General features: G+C 42.9%; 1 protein-coding gene across 2 annotated transcripts in view; it reads left to right on the top strand.

Annotated features, from left to right (window-relative positions):
• LOC119169868 (uncharacterized) overlaps nucleotides 1-14846 on the top strand; it is a 49396-nt gene that overhangs the window by 22614 nt on the left and 11936 nt on the right. For both annotated transcript variants that reach the window (XM_075886527.1, XM_075886526.1), the window contains exons 2-4: nucleotides 1329-1535; nucleotides 8798-8878; nucleotides 9682-9759. In XM_075886527.1, the coding sequence (XP_075742642.1) occupies nucleotides 1329-1535; nucleotides 8798-8878; nucleotides 9682-9759 (366 nt within the window). The remainder of the gene's footprint in view (nucleotides 1-1328; nucleotides 1536-8797; nucleotides 8879-9681; nucleotides 9760-14846) is intronic.

Genomic DNA, 14846 nt, shown 5'->3' with positions numbered 1-14846 from the left:
GGAGCAAGTGGTCTTGCGATAGAGTTAAACGAATTATCATGTCATAAAGGTGTCTCGTTAACACATTGCCATCCAACGTGCAAATCGCCGTATACATTCACCAGCTTCCCTGATTGCACTCGTGAAGACGACACTTCCTTAACTGATATTTTGGCTGCTCAATTTGATACGTTTTGTGTGCTTTCTGACAGTCAGAATGTAACTTGTGTTGTTATTAATTTGACGATCTTGTGAAGTCGTGTATCCGAAGATTAGTGCCAATGAGGACAAAGAGAAGCAATGATAACCTTCCTAGGATGACACGTGAACTTTTACAGTTATCTCGTCGTGTCGGTCGACTTAGGCGCTTCCCAAGATCTAGCAGTCTCATTGTCATAGACCGGTTTTGGAAGGCTACGTGTGAACTCTACTCAACAAAAAACAACAACAACAAAAGATTTCTTTTACCGCATTGGGTTGCCGAATAATTTAAGAACAAATTCATGCAAATTTTGGTGTGTGATGTTGCCTTATGCTGTCTCGCCTTCTTTCAAAATAGATGATGACGTCATTACTGACCCCATCTATATCTAAAGCTTTCAATAACCATTTCCAGTCTGCGTTTATATCTGACAACACCGTTTTTTTCTCTGACAGGCATTCCTCCTTCTGAACCAATCAGTCATACAAAAATAATGAATGAAGGCATCCTCAGTCTTACCTTAATATTCAATGTAAAATATCACATCGGCACAGACGGGATACGTAAGCCATTCTGATTTCTCTACTATTTGTGGTCATCCAGGTATTTAACAATCAAATTCAATAAATATTTTTCTTCTGGCACTGTTCCCTCATCACGGAAGATGGCTAAGGGTTTCCCTCTCTTTTAACTTGGCTATAAGCAGTCTTCATTAAATCATAGTCCGATATGATTGAGTTCTCAGTCACGCAATATGTTATAACATATAACTCATAAACACGTTACGCTCTTCTTGCAATTCAAACCAATTAATTACTAACAGGCAGCGTGGATATAGACGCGGTTTTAGCCCAACCCAATCAGTCAAATGCATGCATAATAATTTTATTAGCCTTGATTATGGCAACCGGGTTGACGCTGTCTTCATAAACGTCGCAAAGGCCTTCGACACAGTATTACATTCTAAACTCCTTGGTAAACTCGACGTACGCCGATGAGGGTCTCTTGCAGGCCGCATCTATGCATTGCCAGTCATAACTGTACCAACACGTGGCACTTAACCTGATCGTTCAAGTCAACAGCTTTTGCGTTACGGCAGGTATAATACCGATGTCTTGAGCTCGATGAGGTTTTTTTTTCTACGCAGACGGTGGGTGCAGCGCTGCTTTCTGGTGGCCTGGTGGCACTACTCCGTCCCGAGTGGGAGATCTCTCGTGTCTTACTGGATGACGACAGCGGCCGACCGCCAGCAGAGATAGCCGGCTTCTACGTCGTTTCTGGTGGCATGCTTCTGCTAATTTCCATGCTGGGTTGTGGCGGCTCCTGCGGAGAGCGCTATGCATGGATGGTGGGGGTAAGTATTTTTGATGGTAATGCAAAACCTCAAAACACTTATTATCTTCACTCCAACGCGCCACGGATTGTCTAGCGAGCTGTTAATTATCAAACTAGGGAATCTCAAGAAGAACAAAATCACCCACAGAAAACAAAGTGTACGCTGCATTTACCATTAAAAATTGGCAGATTCATAAGTCTCAACTTTGTGAGTTGAACGCAGTAGCGATATCTTGTATTGAGCGCGTACTTTAAACACTTAGTGCATAAAATCATTTTCCAACATGATAGGCAGGCTCTGAGGGGTCTTGAAGGGATACTGGAAAAAGTTCTTGCCGCCAAGATGTTCAGAAAAGTTTTAAAAACTGAGCACCGATATAGATGAAGACAATTTTAATTTCAGTTTAAAACTACAAGAAAACAATAAAATCATTGCGTTTTTCACAAATTGCAGCGTCTAGTGGCCGCGCCGTGAACTAGAGAAAGTGACGTTTGGTGACGTCACACACCCTAAACGGGCCAGTCAACAATGCCCACCGTCGCCCGCGTACCTCGACTCGCTCAACACCCGCTTCAGTTCCCAAAACTAGTACGAACAGCAACAGCAGCGAACAATGCTTCCAACTGGGGCAAAGAAGCAGCGCTTTTGTGGAAGGGAAAGAGTGGATGAAAGGAGGGGTGAATAAAAGGAAGAGGAGGGCAAAACACATGCATCCTGCGTGTAACTTGGTGAGTGCGACATCACGGCTCGCGCTCGCGAGCAACCGCCCCGCGCTGACAATCAAAAATACGGAAAATTAACTTCGTTTATTGGAACAGTGACATCTTTGGACTTTAATTTCAAAATTTAGTCAGTTTTTCCCATTTTTTGTTCTGTATTTTTTAAGGGAGCAGGTGAAGTAACGTGTGTGCCTTTTGTAATCGGTGACCAGCTTAATCCAAGAAGTCATTATGTCACACGCTTCAGTTCCCACTTTTTGTGCAATGTTCCAACTCTTCATGCAAGGTTGCAAATACTAACAGGTCGTACCTGCCTAAAGATATATGCATCCCCACTGAGGAGGTCGCAGTATGTTTTCACTAATGTACCGACGTTTTTTTTAACCAACAGTGCTCTAGATTAAGGCACCCACAAGTCATCGCCTAACAGAAGCTCCTAGAAACATCACAGGAAAACTTTTGCGAAGTACTGGTACTAAGAATATCTATTCGTAAAATGAAAATAGAATTTGACAATATACTTAGAATTAATTGGAAAATCTTCCCAGTAGGTACCTAAATGCCATTTCGAAAAACCATCTGGCAAGATTAGAAATAAGGATTGTTATTAGCAACTAATTCTTCAGTTTGTGAAGAAAAGGCAGGAGCGGGAATTGCATCTTAAGCTGGTATAATTCTTACACAGTGCCTGTCTGTGAGTACTTCATTACGGCGCCTAATATGTCCAATGCTTTAGAAATGTTTTACGCCCTTGCCCGAAGACATTTACGAGTGATTCACTTTGTGAGGATACAAGGGCACAAATGTTTAACCCTCAATGAATATGTAGATGCATTCGCAGTAGTCTCACATAATTGTCCCATGATTTTCATATTGCCGACCCTAGAATTTATCGCCCCGGCACGCCTTAAAAAATTGCCATATCACATAATTTCCAAAAATCTAGCTTGGCAAATTGTGATTTTATTCATATTAGGTGCCCCTGCAAAAATCGATGGTGCTCCCCTAGAATGGCGGAGATATCAATTATGAGACTACAATGCCGAGTCCCCCCCTCCCTCCCCTTAAATTTTTATCTACACAGGTATGGTCTGGCACAGTCTCACCTATGCCTCGACTGCAATGAGAGTAAATCTCTGCATTATTTTTTCTTATCATGCAGCTTATTTACAAAACAAAAAAGAACGACTGTTAGAAGAACCTCTTCGTAGGTTGACTTTAAATATATCCCTCCGGTGGTTCTTTCCTTTGGAGAAATTGAAAAGCCATTTGGCCAGAAGAACGTTTGATAAGCCGTGTGCGATTTTTCATAAGAGAGAAACGAATAGAATGTTAAGCTGGCAGAAATTCACCGTATATATATTTTTATTTTTTTATTGGATATACCTCAAAGGGTTTCAACAGAGGGCTTTACATGAGGGAGTAAGCAAAAAATATACAGTTACTGAAACAATGATTCTAAGGCACTCCTAAATGTATCTGTGTTAGAATGGTCGATGGCACTTGAGGGAAGATCGTTCCAGTCCCTGGCTGCCTGAAAGAAAAACAAATGATGGTGGGCTGTGGTGCAAGTAGGAGGGGAGTAGATGGACTTGTTGTGACTTGTGCGGGCTGAAACCCGATGGGCTGGTTGAATGGGGAGTTATAATGAAACGCATGAGACATTTTGTGGTACAAGGACAGTCTAGAAATCTTATGCCATAGGTCGTGGTTAGGTAAACCTGCCTTACTTTTAAGGGTAGTAACACTGGTGTGATATAAGTAATCTGAATAGATGAATCTAACGGCGCGGTTATGAAATAGTTCGATAGATTTACTTAGGTTACTTTGCGGTGGGTCCCATATGGCGGATGTGAATTCTAGTTTTGGGCGAATCAGGGTTTTGTAGGCTAGTAATTTGACTGGAGGAGGGGCAAGACGTATGTTACGATGAAAGTAACCAAGAGCCTTGTTTGAATTTATAGCAATTTTACTTACATGAGAAGACCAGTTTAGATTCTGCGAAATGTTAACGCCGAGATATTTAATACAGCAGAAAGAAGACACTGTGCAGCCATTAATAATATAGTTAGCAGTGGCAAAGTTCTGGCGTCTGTGCAATGAAAGAAGTGCAGTTTTATTAGCTTATAAAACCATGAGCCATTTGCAGCGATATTAGCCTATTGGGTTTTCATTTTCATTACCTTTTTTATTTTATATCTAATCCACCGTTTATCAATCTGTTCTTTGCTAAAACAGTCATATCTAAACATCCCGGCTGGTAAAACAATTACATCTCAAAGATTTGGTACCGTCTGTTTCATGGCCTATCCGCCGTGGCGGATTGCGCCATGACTCTGAGGAACAACCCACCAACCAGGCAACATGCTCTGACGCCTGAGGGTAATGTACGCTCGTACGACGCATCAGAATTGCTGTAATATTTCATGTTGTATTGTGACGCATGCATATAAGACACCTGTATTTGTAAAGCATGAAAGCTACCTTCACTGCATTTTCTAACAGAGGTATTTTCATTGTATTCACAAGCAGAAGCGTGGTGATGTGCTAAAACACCTGCTTGCCTTGCAGACGACCTGGGTTTGATCGTAACTCAGACCTAGAGCTTTTTATTATTTATTTTATTTTCATCTTTTTCTATTTAAAAGTCACGCACAAGACGATGATTTTTCGCTCAGAACCAACAACCCGGGCACTGACGTTGGAATTTATGCGAAACAACTTTTGTAACGCAATCGTGTTAAAGTCTGACACTACATGTGACACTACTTGTGACCAGTTCAAGTCGAAACGGTGACCTGTACATGCCATAATAAAGTAGCCGCATAGCTCCTGATCAGTTGGGAAAAGATAGCTTGTTCATCACATGCCATTCTACAGCGTTTCCGTTCGTGGTGCGAGAATTTTATCGTGTGCTTCACAAGGAAGTGGTCACACATGCGGATGTACTTTCTCAGCAGCTGTGCTAGAATGAACAAACTTGTCTTGAAGGGGCCTTCCAACACCTTTTGAACGAGAAAATGCTGTGGGTATTTTCCTCCTTCCAGCTACATTTACTTCCCTACTGCTGGTGCAGGTACTTTCTAAGCAGATGGCGTGGGATGAACCAGTTTTATTCCCCAACCTAAGTTAAAGGGGCCGGCAACATTTTAAACATAAAAATATGCTGCCAATTGGTAGCCGATACTTCGACGAACGTGTCATAAAAACTATATAGCCCAGCATTTGGCTTGGAATATACGATAACTTCCAAGGTCAGCAAGGAACTACTCACCATTCCTTCCCCAAATAAGGCTATATGCCTGAAATCAACTGTGCCACATACCCCATAGCCCATGGGCATGGCCATTGCGTAACGTGAGCATTGTGGGCCGCATAGTTAAAGCAACCGCAGTGGTCTATCGCGCGGTGTCTGCGCTCACTATGATCTGCACAAGCAACATTGTCATCACACTCACAGACAGCCATGCTTTAAAAACAAGGAAAGAGAGCTCGAGGTCGTGATATGCCGGTGTAGCCCCGCGTCATCGTCGCCAGCTTCTCTCTTGTGAGCTTTCAGAGCTCTTATTGTTACGAACTTGGAGAGAAAGAGCTGAAAGCATGCGTTCGTCCTTCAAGAATTATCATTCGTCATGAAATAAACTCTGATAGTGAAGTCACTGGTTAACTATCCATAAAGGTGTTTCAGAGTCTTTGTAAACGAGTACTTAAAGCTAGTTTATGTGCTGAGATGACGTGCAAGATCAATTAATCTATTATCTTGTTGTGTAAACACTGTCTCTTTCTCATGCATGCTCTCACGAAATGAAACATTGTCTGACAGCGCCCTGACTAGTTAAACTTGCATCCCCGAGCGCAATATCAGGTCTTCCTTAGCTAAGATAAACACATAGCGGCTTAAAAAATAATATTCAAGCCCTGAAAAGCATATTGTGTAATGTGCGAAAAGCCAGAAACGATTGAGCAGGCCGTTCTTTGTTAAGCGTCGCAATAAGGTATTCTCCGGGAATTTGCTGCAGAGGACCTTCCAGAAAGTAATTCCCACTACATCTATTGGAACTTATTCATACAAAAGGAAGCTGACATGCATATAGGAATAATCAGGCATGCACTACGGGAGACACATGTGTTGGTTAGACACGCTAGACATTAAGACGAATTCAGCAATAAAGAATCTTGTGGAGAATGTGTGTTTCATATGGGATATATATTGATCTAAGCTGAAACTCCTATTTGGAGCAATTTATTGGTTCACATGGCAGAACGTACGATAAAATTTTATATTCACATTTGTATACAACCATATATTGCACAGTGTAAACAAGGAAAGTAACAGTTGTGTTGTAGATATCAAGCTCAGATGCAGAGCGGCAGCATTAACGGTGCAGTAGAGGTTCAAATACTTGATGTGCAGCCACTTTTTTTCTGTTAACTATTTGGTTACCGTGTGAAGATGGCTATTTTTATATGTCTTAGGAAGATAGTGTTGGCCAGCCTGAAAAGCACTGCAGCACGCATTGCAGCATGTCAGTTTTCGCACATTGATATGGTCTCGCAAAAAATGTATGTTGTAGGGCAATAAAAAATATCTTGGAATGAATAAAAACAGGAAAAGTGTGTATTTTTGGAAGCCAGCAAAGAAACCGTGCAATAAAATACACTACTTATGCTAGAACATTCAAAACAAAGAAAATTCCGAATATTCAATTTCAGAATAAATGGCCCAGGAACAGTAAAAAATACTAAATATCGTATAACAAGTTTCCTTTCACATAGACAAAGAAAATGGAAACCAAGGTGCCACTTCGTTGCTCGTGCCATGCAGCAAGGCGTTGCTTGGATTTCTGTTTCTTATTGCGATAAGAGCCTGCAGCAATTCTGTTATAGCATTTATGGCCATTATGTTAATAATGCTTCTATAAATCAGATTACAGTGAGCTTCGCTATTTCGTCTAGCGTCACTTCTCCGCATGAGCCGTTTCACTAAATAGTTTGGGTTCCGGTACACACAACTAAGCACATTTCATTGCGTTTTTGCGCTTCGCAAAAAACAAAAAGAGACAAAACTATATTGGTCGCAGTTTTAAAACGTTTGGCCCATCGCGGGCCGCAGGATGTGCTCCAGTCGTTTTCTTGTTGTGAGGAAAATCTCTGCCACCAGCGCCATCACACTACGCCCCAGCGACGTGTCAACCTCGCACGTAACCAGAGTAGCTGTACAATTTTGCATAAAGGTCAGCAGCTACACACTTGCAGCGGAGGAGACAACTTGACGGCGCAATCAAAAGAAACCCATGGACGGCTTCGGATGTCTCTGGCGGACGCAAAACATTGTCGCCACAAAGCTGAGGTGCCCTCATCCTCGGACTCTAACCTCGTCCTTGCTCAATTCAGGTGCGATTCGTAGACAGTTTTGAGCGGCGCTTGTTTTTAGCCGCGCCGGGGCGCACTGATGCGCGAGTGACTACGACGCCACAGGAGTGACTAAGGACACCAATTGTGGCCCTGTGTCTGATATAATGATACAAGCGAAATCAACGCTGCTCGAAACTGCTTGAGCAGGCCACCTCCACATTGTATTTGTGCGGCGCACCTTCGGAAGTATTTTTTGTTGAATAAACTTTTTCTTACTCCTAGCAACAACTCACCATTTATTAGCTGGCATAAATGTCTGGGAAATATTACTTCTCAACGCTGTCAGATTGCGAAGTTGGCACCTTATTTCAATTTTTAACTTGCAAAGTGTCTTTTGTATACAGAATTTTGATGTTACTGCAACATGACCACGAGGGGCACGGACCATATGCACTATGAATTTCGCCGGTCAAGTGCATTTTCCCCACAGTACACGCACACTGATTGGCGCAAAGGCCTGTCAAAAATCGATATGTGTAACAAAATGAACAAATTCAAATTGACTATGAAAGTTGAGTGGAAGGACTAGCTATTAGAATGTGCTGTGTGCACGAAAAACAAATTAAACATGCAAAAATTGACGATTGAAAGCGTCGATCACTGCTGAGCGATTTTAATAGGCGTGGTAACGAAACATTCAAAACTCGATAAAGGAACACTTATGAGACTCCAGGCGAAATGCTGCGTTATATTGAAATTGTGCGGTGGTGGTATGCCATGATGCGTGACTCTGCTGCGTCAGACCCCCTGACTTGAGTATAAAAGGTCCTCCTTTATGGGCCGCCATAAACTGCGATGTTTCACGCGGTAGGTGTAGCGATAAGCGTGAGACTTCGAAAAATTGTAGGTTTGCGCAATGGATTGTAATATTAGGGTAAATTTACCACGTAAAAGGCAATGAACTTCTGGTAGAAGCCAAGTTTCCCCGGTACTGCGCCATACACACTCTCGCTTCTCAATATTGTCATGTATGAGAGCGCCACAAATAATATTGCCCAACTAGAGGTGAACAAGTTCGCTGGAAAATCGTAACTGCTTATTTTTCGCACTTTGGTTATGATAACGCTTCAGTTATTTCAACGAAGTTCTTAGAATCAAGTGCAAAGAGATATATAAAGTTTACTATTTTTTCTTTCTCTTTCGCAGTACGTGAGCTTGATGGCGCTGGTGACGGCTGCATTGACCGTCTATCTGGGACTGCAACTCAACGCCTGCATTAAGGAAAGAGTGCGTGCACGCTTTGTGTCCACCTATTTAAACACGCTGTTCACGGCGCGGAGTACGCCTCGGATTGGCTTTTCGCGCTTGAATTGTTGTACACAAAGACGTTAAGATTTGTGCACAATATAGTTCTTCAGCTGAATGAAGAAGTCGCAACTTTGCCGACACTCTTACACTTATTTTCTACTAAAACATGGGAAAAGCGTTCACGCTCCCAAGTTTGCCATGGCGTCAAGTAAGGCAACTGGTAGATGCAGTACAATTATGTGTTTTACTTCGATGTTGGTGTGAGCAGAATGGTGAATCAAACACAAATAACTTCTAAGCCAAAATGCAGCTCATGGTGAAATCCGGGGTTTCGTTTCGCTAAAACCGAGGACGGGTGCCTTCTTTATTGGGACCATAGCATTGGTTAAGTAAATGTGCTAAAGAATGACCGCGGGCTTTCTCACGGAGACCATGTGAGGACAAGTATTTGTATTAGGACTTGGATTATTTGCTTGAAAATGCCATTATTTATAGCGTTTAACACTTCATTTGACTGCTGGCTTACTTGCTGACTCTTTCAGATCACTAAATTCATGAAGTTGACAGTGTAATATCCTTCATATAAAAACAATATAGGAAAAAAACGTTTCTTTGTCTCACTTAAAGCAGTTTTTCACGTAGTACATATTTATGATGATCTTTTTGACCACACCTCACAGAACATCTCTCGTAAGAAAGAGCATTCGCTGGAAGTAGGATAGAGTTCCTGAAATGTACGTTTTCGCGTTATGCTTCGAAGAGCCTCTTCTATACATTTTCAGGTGTGCACGAAAAATTTTGATGTGAACAGTCGGCGACACTGGAGCATCTTGGTGCAGTCGCTGGCGGTGTTTGTTTTGGTAAGTGCATAGGTTTTCGCAATAACCACTTTTATAGGTATCGCAGAGAACAGTATTTCGGACATGGCAACGTCTTGCGTTGGTTGTGTACGCTCGCATCTTGGCGTTGCGTACGCCCAATAATTGGGCACCTACATCTGCAGCTGTACCACAAAACTTGAATATTTTTCGCGGATTTACCCCCTTTCCCAACACACTGGTGATACAGCTCTGTTAGAAGTCATGAACAGTGCGACAATTTGTCGTAAAAAGACCCCACCCTTCCTACAGCGTATTAATGGTGACGCTTCGTCAACGTGACGCTGCGGGTGGTCACGTAGCGCCTGCAATTAGCGCTTGGACCCAAGCTCCTCCGTGGGCTTCGGCATCCTAATGAGTTTCTCTGGAAAATTTTCTCTGAAAAGGTTTATTTCAATTCTCCTATTTTGTGTTGGAATAAAACACACGAAATGATTTACTGGTCAGTGGAGCAGTGAATTTAAATTTTTTTACTGGCAAGTAATTTACCCACTTCCGGGTTTTTCCTAAAACACTTATTTTTGGTTTTGCGTATCAAACGGTCACTCTTTCAGTGATTATAAATCTGAAACGCCAGTATTGCAGGAGCCTTAAGCGTAAAGCACATGTTAACACGGTGTGGTAAGCACAATCGTAATGTCAGCAAATTACTAGCCTAAAAGATAAGCTAATAAAACTTGCTGTTTGGCTAGTTGATGCATAGTTAAAATATATAAAGAAAGGGCGCAACACGACAAAAAAGACTTAGTTGTGGGAACAAGTGCAAGCGCACCCTCTCGTGGATATTGTAATCAATGAGAAATAAGCAAGTAGTTATCGCAATCTGTCGCAGTCCCTGGTGTGACAAGAGGAGGGCAAAAAAAAAACAACGTAGAACACAGACGAAGAGAAGGAACAAACTGACAGACTGTGCAACACTTTGCGCTAAAGGCAAAATACCGGTAGAGGATGATGAAGCCCACTTCGTATCACACATGTATGTTATTTATGCGCTGATGAGCGGCTCTAATATTCCACCACGTGCATCGGTAGCTGTCACAACGGAGCGCCGAGCATCTAGACCGCTGAACAAACAACACAGCCATTGTCGTGAGAGAAGAGTGCCCACAACAAACAAGACTTTTGCGTAACGCGAAGTATGATATGGCTGAATCGTGCGAAAGTCAACTTGCAAGAGCACTATCTCTCTCACGACGCCAACGAATTGTCGCGAACAGTGGAGACAGCCATTTCATGAATTCCACAAGCATGGAAAAACACGCTTTTTAATTTCCCTCATGAGTGCAGCGTGTAGGTGATTGGCCACGACGTCACGATGGCTTGTCTACGCCATTGGTTGAAGGGGGGTGTTTTCACGGTGATGAACTACACTGCTTTTGATTTGTAACCGAGTGAAATGCAGCTGATCACGTAGCTGTACTATTCGCGAGATCTTAGATTGCATTAGGACATTAAAGTCACCTTACCCGCAAAGTAGCAGGGGCTTTTCCTTAAGGAAGAAGAAAAGTGATATTTGTTTCCTAATGTCAGTCGGTTTGCATGATAGACAGATTTCCGTTCAGCAGCAGATATTCCTTTCTTAAGCCGTGTGCAAGTGTATTTCTGCCTATATATTCGTAAATTAGAGAATAAAACTGCCAACAGGGAAACGGTGGCTTCGGTGTTACTGGCTTTTGCTACCAACTCTGGTTTTTGCGCTGAATTATCATTAAGGAGTGAAAGACGATGATTCGTCAGCAGTACAGTATTTCACTTGAAGGTGACAAATCGTCCCGAATATATTCGTACACAACCACACTTACACGCTGTAATTATGTGGTTAAAATTCTGTGCTACAGTTACTGAGGCATAGCCCTGGAAAATCCGCAAACAAAGGTTGCGTCAAGCCGACGTTTGGACAAGCGGACTTGTCTTCTTCAAGGCTGGAACAGAACTGATTTCTTAAGCGTTTTGTGCCCTCTCCTCCATTTTGACAAAGGAATAGACATAAAAAGGATAGGACATAAAAAGAAGAAAAATTAAGTGGTGCAGAGGTGAGGATGTAGACATTTTGCTGAATCACGGTTGTCAGAAGTTCGCAATGGCAGGTTTGAAATTATTAGAGAAAGGGCTTAACTCACAGTAATTTTCTTTCTGTATGTTACCGAATGGATTCAAGAGCTCCTTCAGAAACGCTTACACCTACTGGCTGGAGTGTATTGAACTTGTGAATAAGGTACAACTCTGTATATTTTTAGGGGTGAAGATTCTAATAGCGCCACCCGTTCATCCCTCGTAGCCGTTGTACTATGTAACATGTATAACATTTTGACTTCCAAGGTGGTGCCGGTGAGAGATTTCTTCTGTGCGTTGTTGAGAAATAAGAAATAGTGCTCAATGCACATGCCAATGGCTGCTAATGGGGAATGAGGGACAGGAGCATTCGACGTTTAGTTAACGCGCACGCTGCAATCCCCATTAGCAGCCTTTGGCATATACATTGAGCACTATCTGACAAGAAAGGGTTGCTACGTTATGCTCGCTTGGTGTAACCTCCTTAGTTTTAGAAAGGTTTAGCGAGCGTTGAGCCACAGTGCCATGGATACAATGACCTATTATATACCATGAATGAACTCGAGGTAGTTAATGGTGGGAAGTAGACACGAAGCGCAAGCCGTAAGAAAGTGTGCGTGTGCCACCTCTCGTTTAGTCCTTGGAATGTCCGCTGGATGACGGTGCTTCTATATGAGGAATATATGATGAAAAGATGCGATATGGTGGTACTTGGAGTGTTGAATAGATGAATGAACGGACACACAGACAGATGCGTGGATGGACGCATGAACGAACGCAGGGACGGACGCACGAACAGACGCACGCACGGACGGGCGGATGGACGCATGAACGGTCACACAGACTGACGCATGAACGGACAGAAGCAAGAACGAATGGACGGGCGAATGCTTCGCCCCTCTCTCCATCATTCACTTCGTGGATATGCTGCCAATTTTTTTTTTAATCTTGCGGACCGGAAGTACGACTTCAATGTGTGGAGCTTGGGATTCTCGAAGTTGTGTCCTGCTGCGGTAGAATACTGCGCCACTGCTTTCGGCAATTTCGTTGCCGTGTCCCCGCGTTGACATTTAATATAACTTTATAAGGCTGTGCCGTTTTGCCGGTGTACTCTTTATGACAATATGAATATTCGATAATGTAGATAACGTTAGTATTAGTGCAGGTATAACTAAATTTTATATGATGGCATAATTACTCTCGTTGCTTTTAACTGTCAGGTCATCTTGAAGGTGTTTCAAATCTTGTTTCGTGGACGGGAGCAAGGTGTTACTTGGAAAGTTGAATAAGAAGTTACTCTTGCATGCACTAACACGTCCTTAGTGTGATTATTGCGGCAATACACGAACTTCGGTACTTCGGGAATCGCTTTTCTAAGGCACTCGTTGCTCGACAATATTGGATAACACTTACGCAGCATATTAATAATGGTCAGGAGCGCATTTGAGTATTTAGTTATATATGCTGGTGGCTGGTTGGGTTGTGCTATGGTTTTTTATCTAGTGTTGTTTGCCTTGTAGTTTACATGTTACGTAGTAGACCTTGTTTAGGGTGTCTCATGGGTAACTTCTTTCAACGAATAGACGGTTATAGTGTACCAGCTATACTGTGATAGCGGGCTCACCATGTTAGCGTGATCGAAGTGCGCATGCGCAGATACTTACATTACCTGTACCGCTCACCAAAAGTGGGCTTTTTTTCACATTTAACGTTACCGTGTTAGAGTGGTGTACGTAAACATGGCCGCACTTCCGAACGCCTGGTTCCAAGTGATTTTAGTGTAGCTGTTCAAAGGTTCACTTCGATCGCAGCAATCAACTATTTAAAATGGCTTCCCTTAGCGGAAATGTTGTAGGCCCGTGTGCTCGGATTTAGGTGCACGTTAGAGAACCCCAAGTGGTCGAAATTTCCGGAGCCCTCCACTACGGCGTGTGTCATAATCATATGATGGTTTTGGGACGCTAAACCCTACATATCAATATCAATCGAAATGGCTTCCCTTGCCTTCAGTTAGCTTCGATGACCGAGCATAACAGATAAGCTAGCATATTATTTTCTTGTTCAGTATATACGTAGTGCCAAAGAAGTTAATGTCATTGGGAGAATGGTGCATGGTCAATTTAGTACTAGAGTGAAACTTGTTACAAGGATGAGGGAATGCGTTTAGTGTGCCTATGCAATGTTCTCATACAATAAATATTTTGTCTTTGTATCAGAGATACGTAAAAGTTTTTACTGGAGATGATTTGAACAATTTTATTCTAACCCTCGTATTCGCAAACGTTCCTCGACTTGACTTGCACCCTTCACTTGACAGAGTTCAGCACTGCGCTACCGCTTAGCTGAAAATGACGCTGCGCTGCTCCAGAATCACAGCAGGTTATCGCTGATATGTGTATTAGATCTGTGACGAGTGGAAGCCAGTAACGAAAGGCCGTTTATTCAAACAAGGAACGCGCATATATAGTATGCAGCATGATAACCAAGTGTGGTCCTTATCTAAGATTAGTTTTGTTGACGGTGGTGCATGCGTGTGCATGGATTAAAGCATTTCTCGATCGATACATCTTCCCGCGGGAAAACAAAACAACTTAAGTTACTTGATTCAAGTTACTATCATAGCGTAGTCGATCCGGTGATCGTGTCTCCCGAGCAGACCGGCGTAGGGGAGGAAGTACGCCTTGCTGAGGAACTGAAACTTGTGCTGGCGGCTTCTCGGATGATCTGTTACTGGGCCTTCTATGTTCGTCACTGTGCTCATGCCGAGCCAGTCCTGGCTCGTCAAATCCATCACGTTCATCGCTAGATGAGCACTCACTTTCAAAGTCTTCCCGATACTGCTCACCTGTCCTCAGTAGGTGGCGCCGGTTACGTCGAAACCTTCTGCCGTCCTCCGTGGCCACCTCGTAAGATCTCGGCGCGACTCGTTTTAGCACTCGCGCCTTTCTGGTCCACGCCTTGTCTTTGACGCGTACAACTTCGCCTTTCTTGAGCGCTGGCAAGCATCTGCCCCGATC

Source organism: Rhipicephalus microplus, chromosome 2, assembly GCF_043290135.1.
Source record: "Rhipicephalus microplus isolate Deutch F79 chromosome 2, USDA_Rmic, whole genome shotgun sequence".
NCBI classification, from domain to species: Eukaryota; Metazoa; Arthropoda; class Arachnida; order Ixodida; family Ixodidae; genus Rhipicephalus; species Rhipicephalus microplus.
Note: the sequence above shows the minus strand (reverse complement) of the source record. Positions and strands in the feature narration are given on the sequence as shown.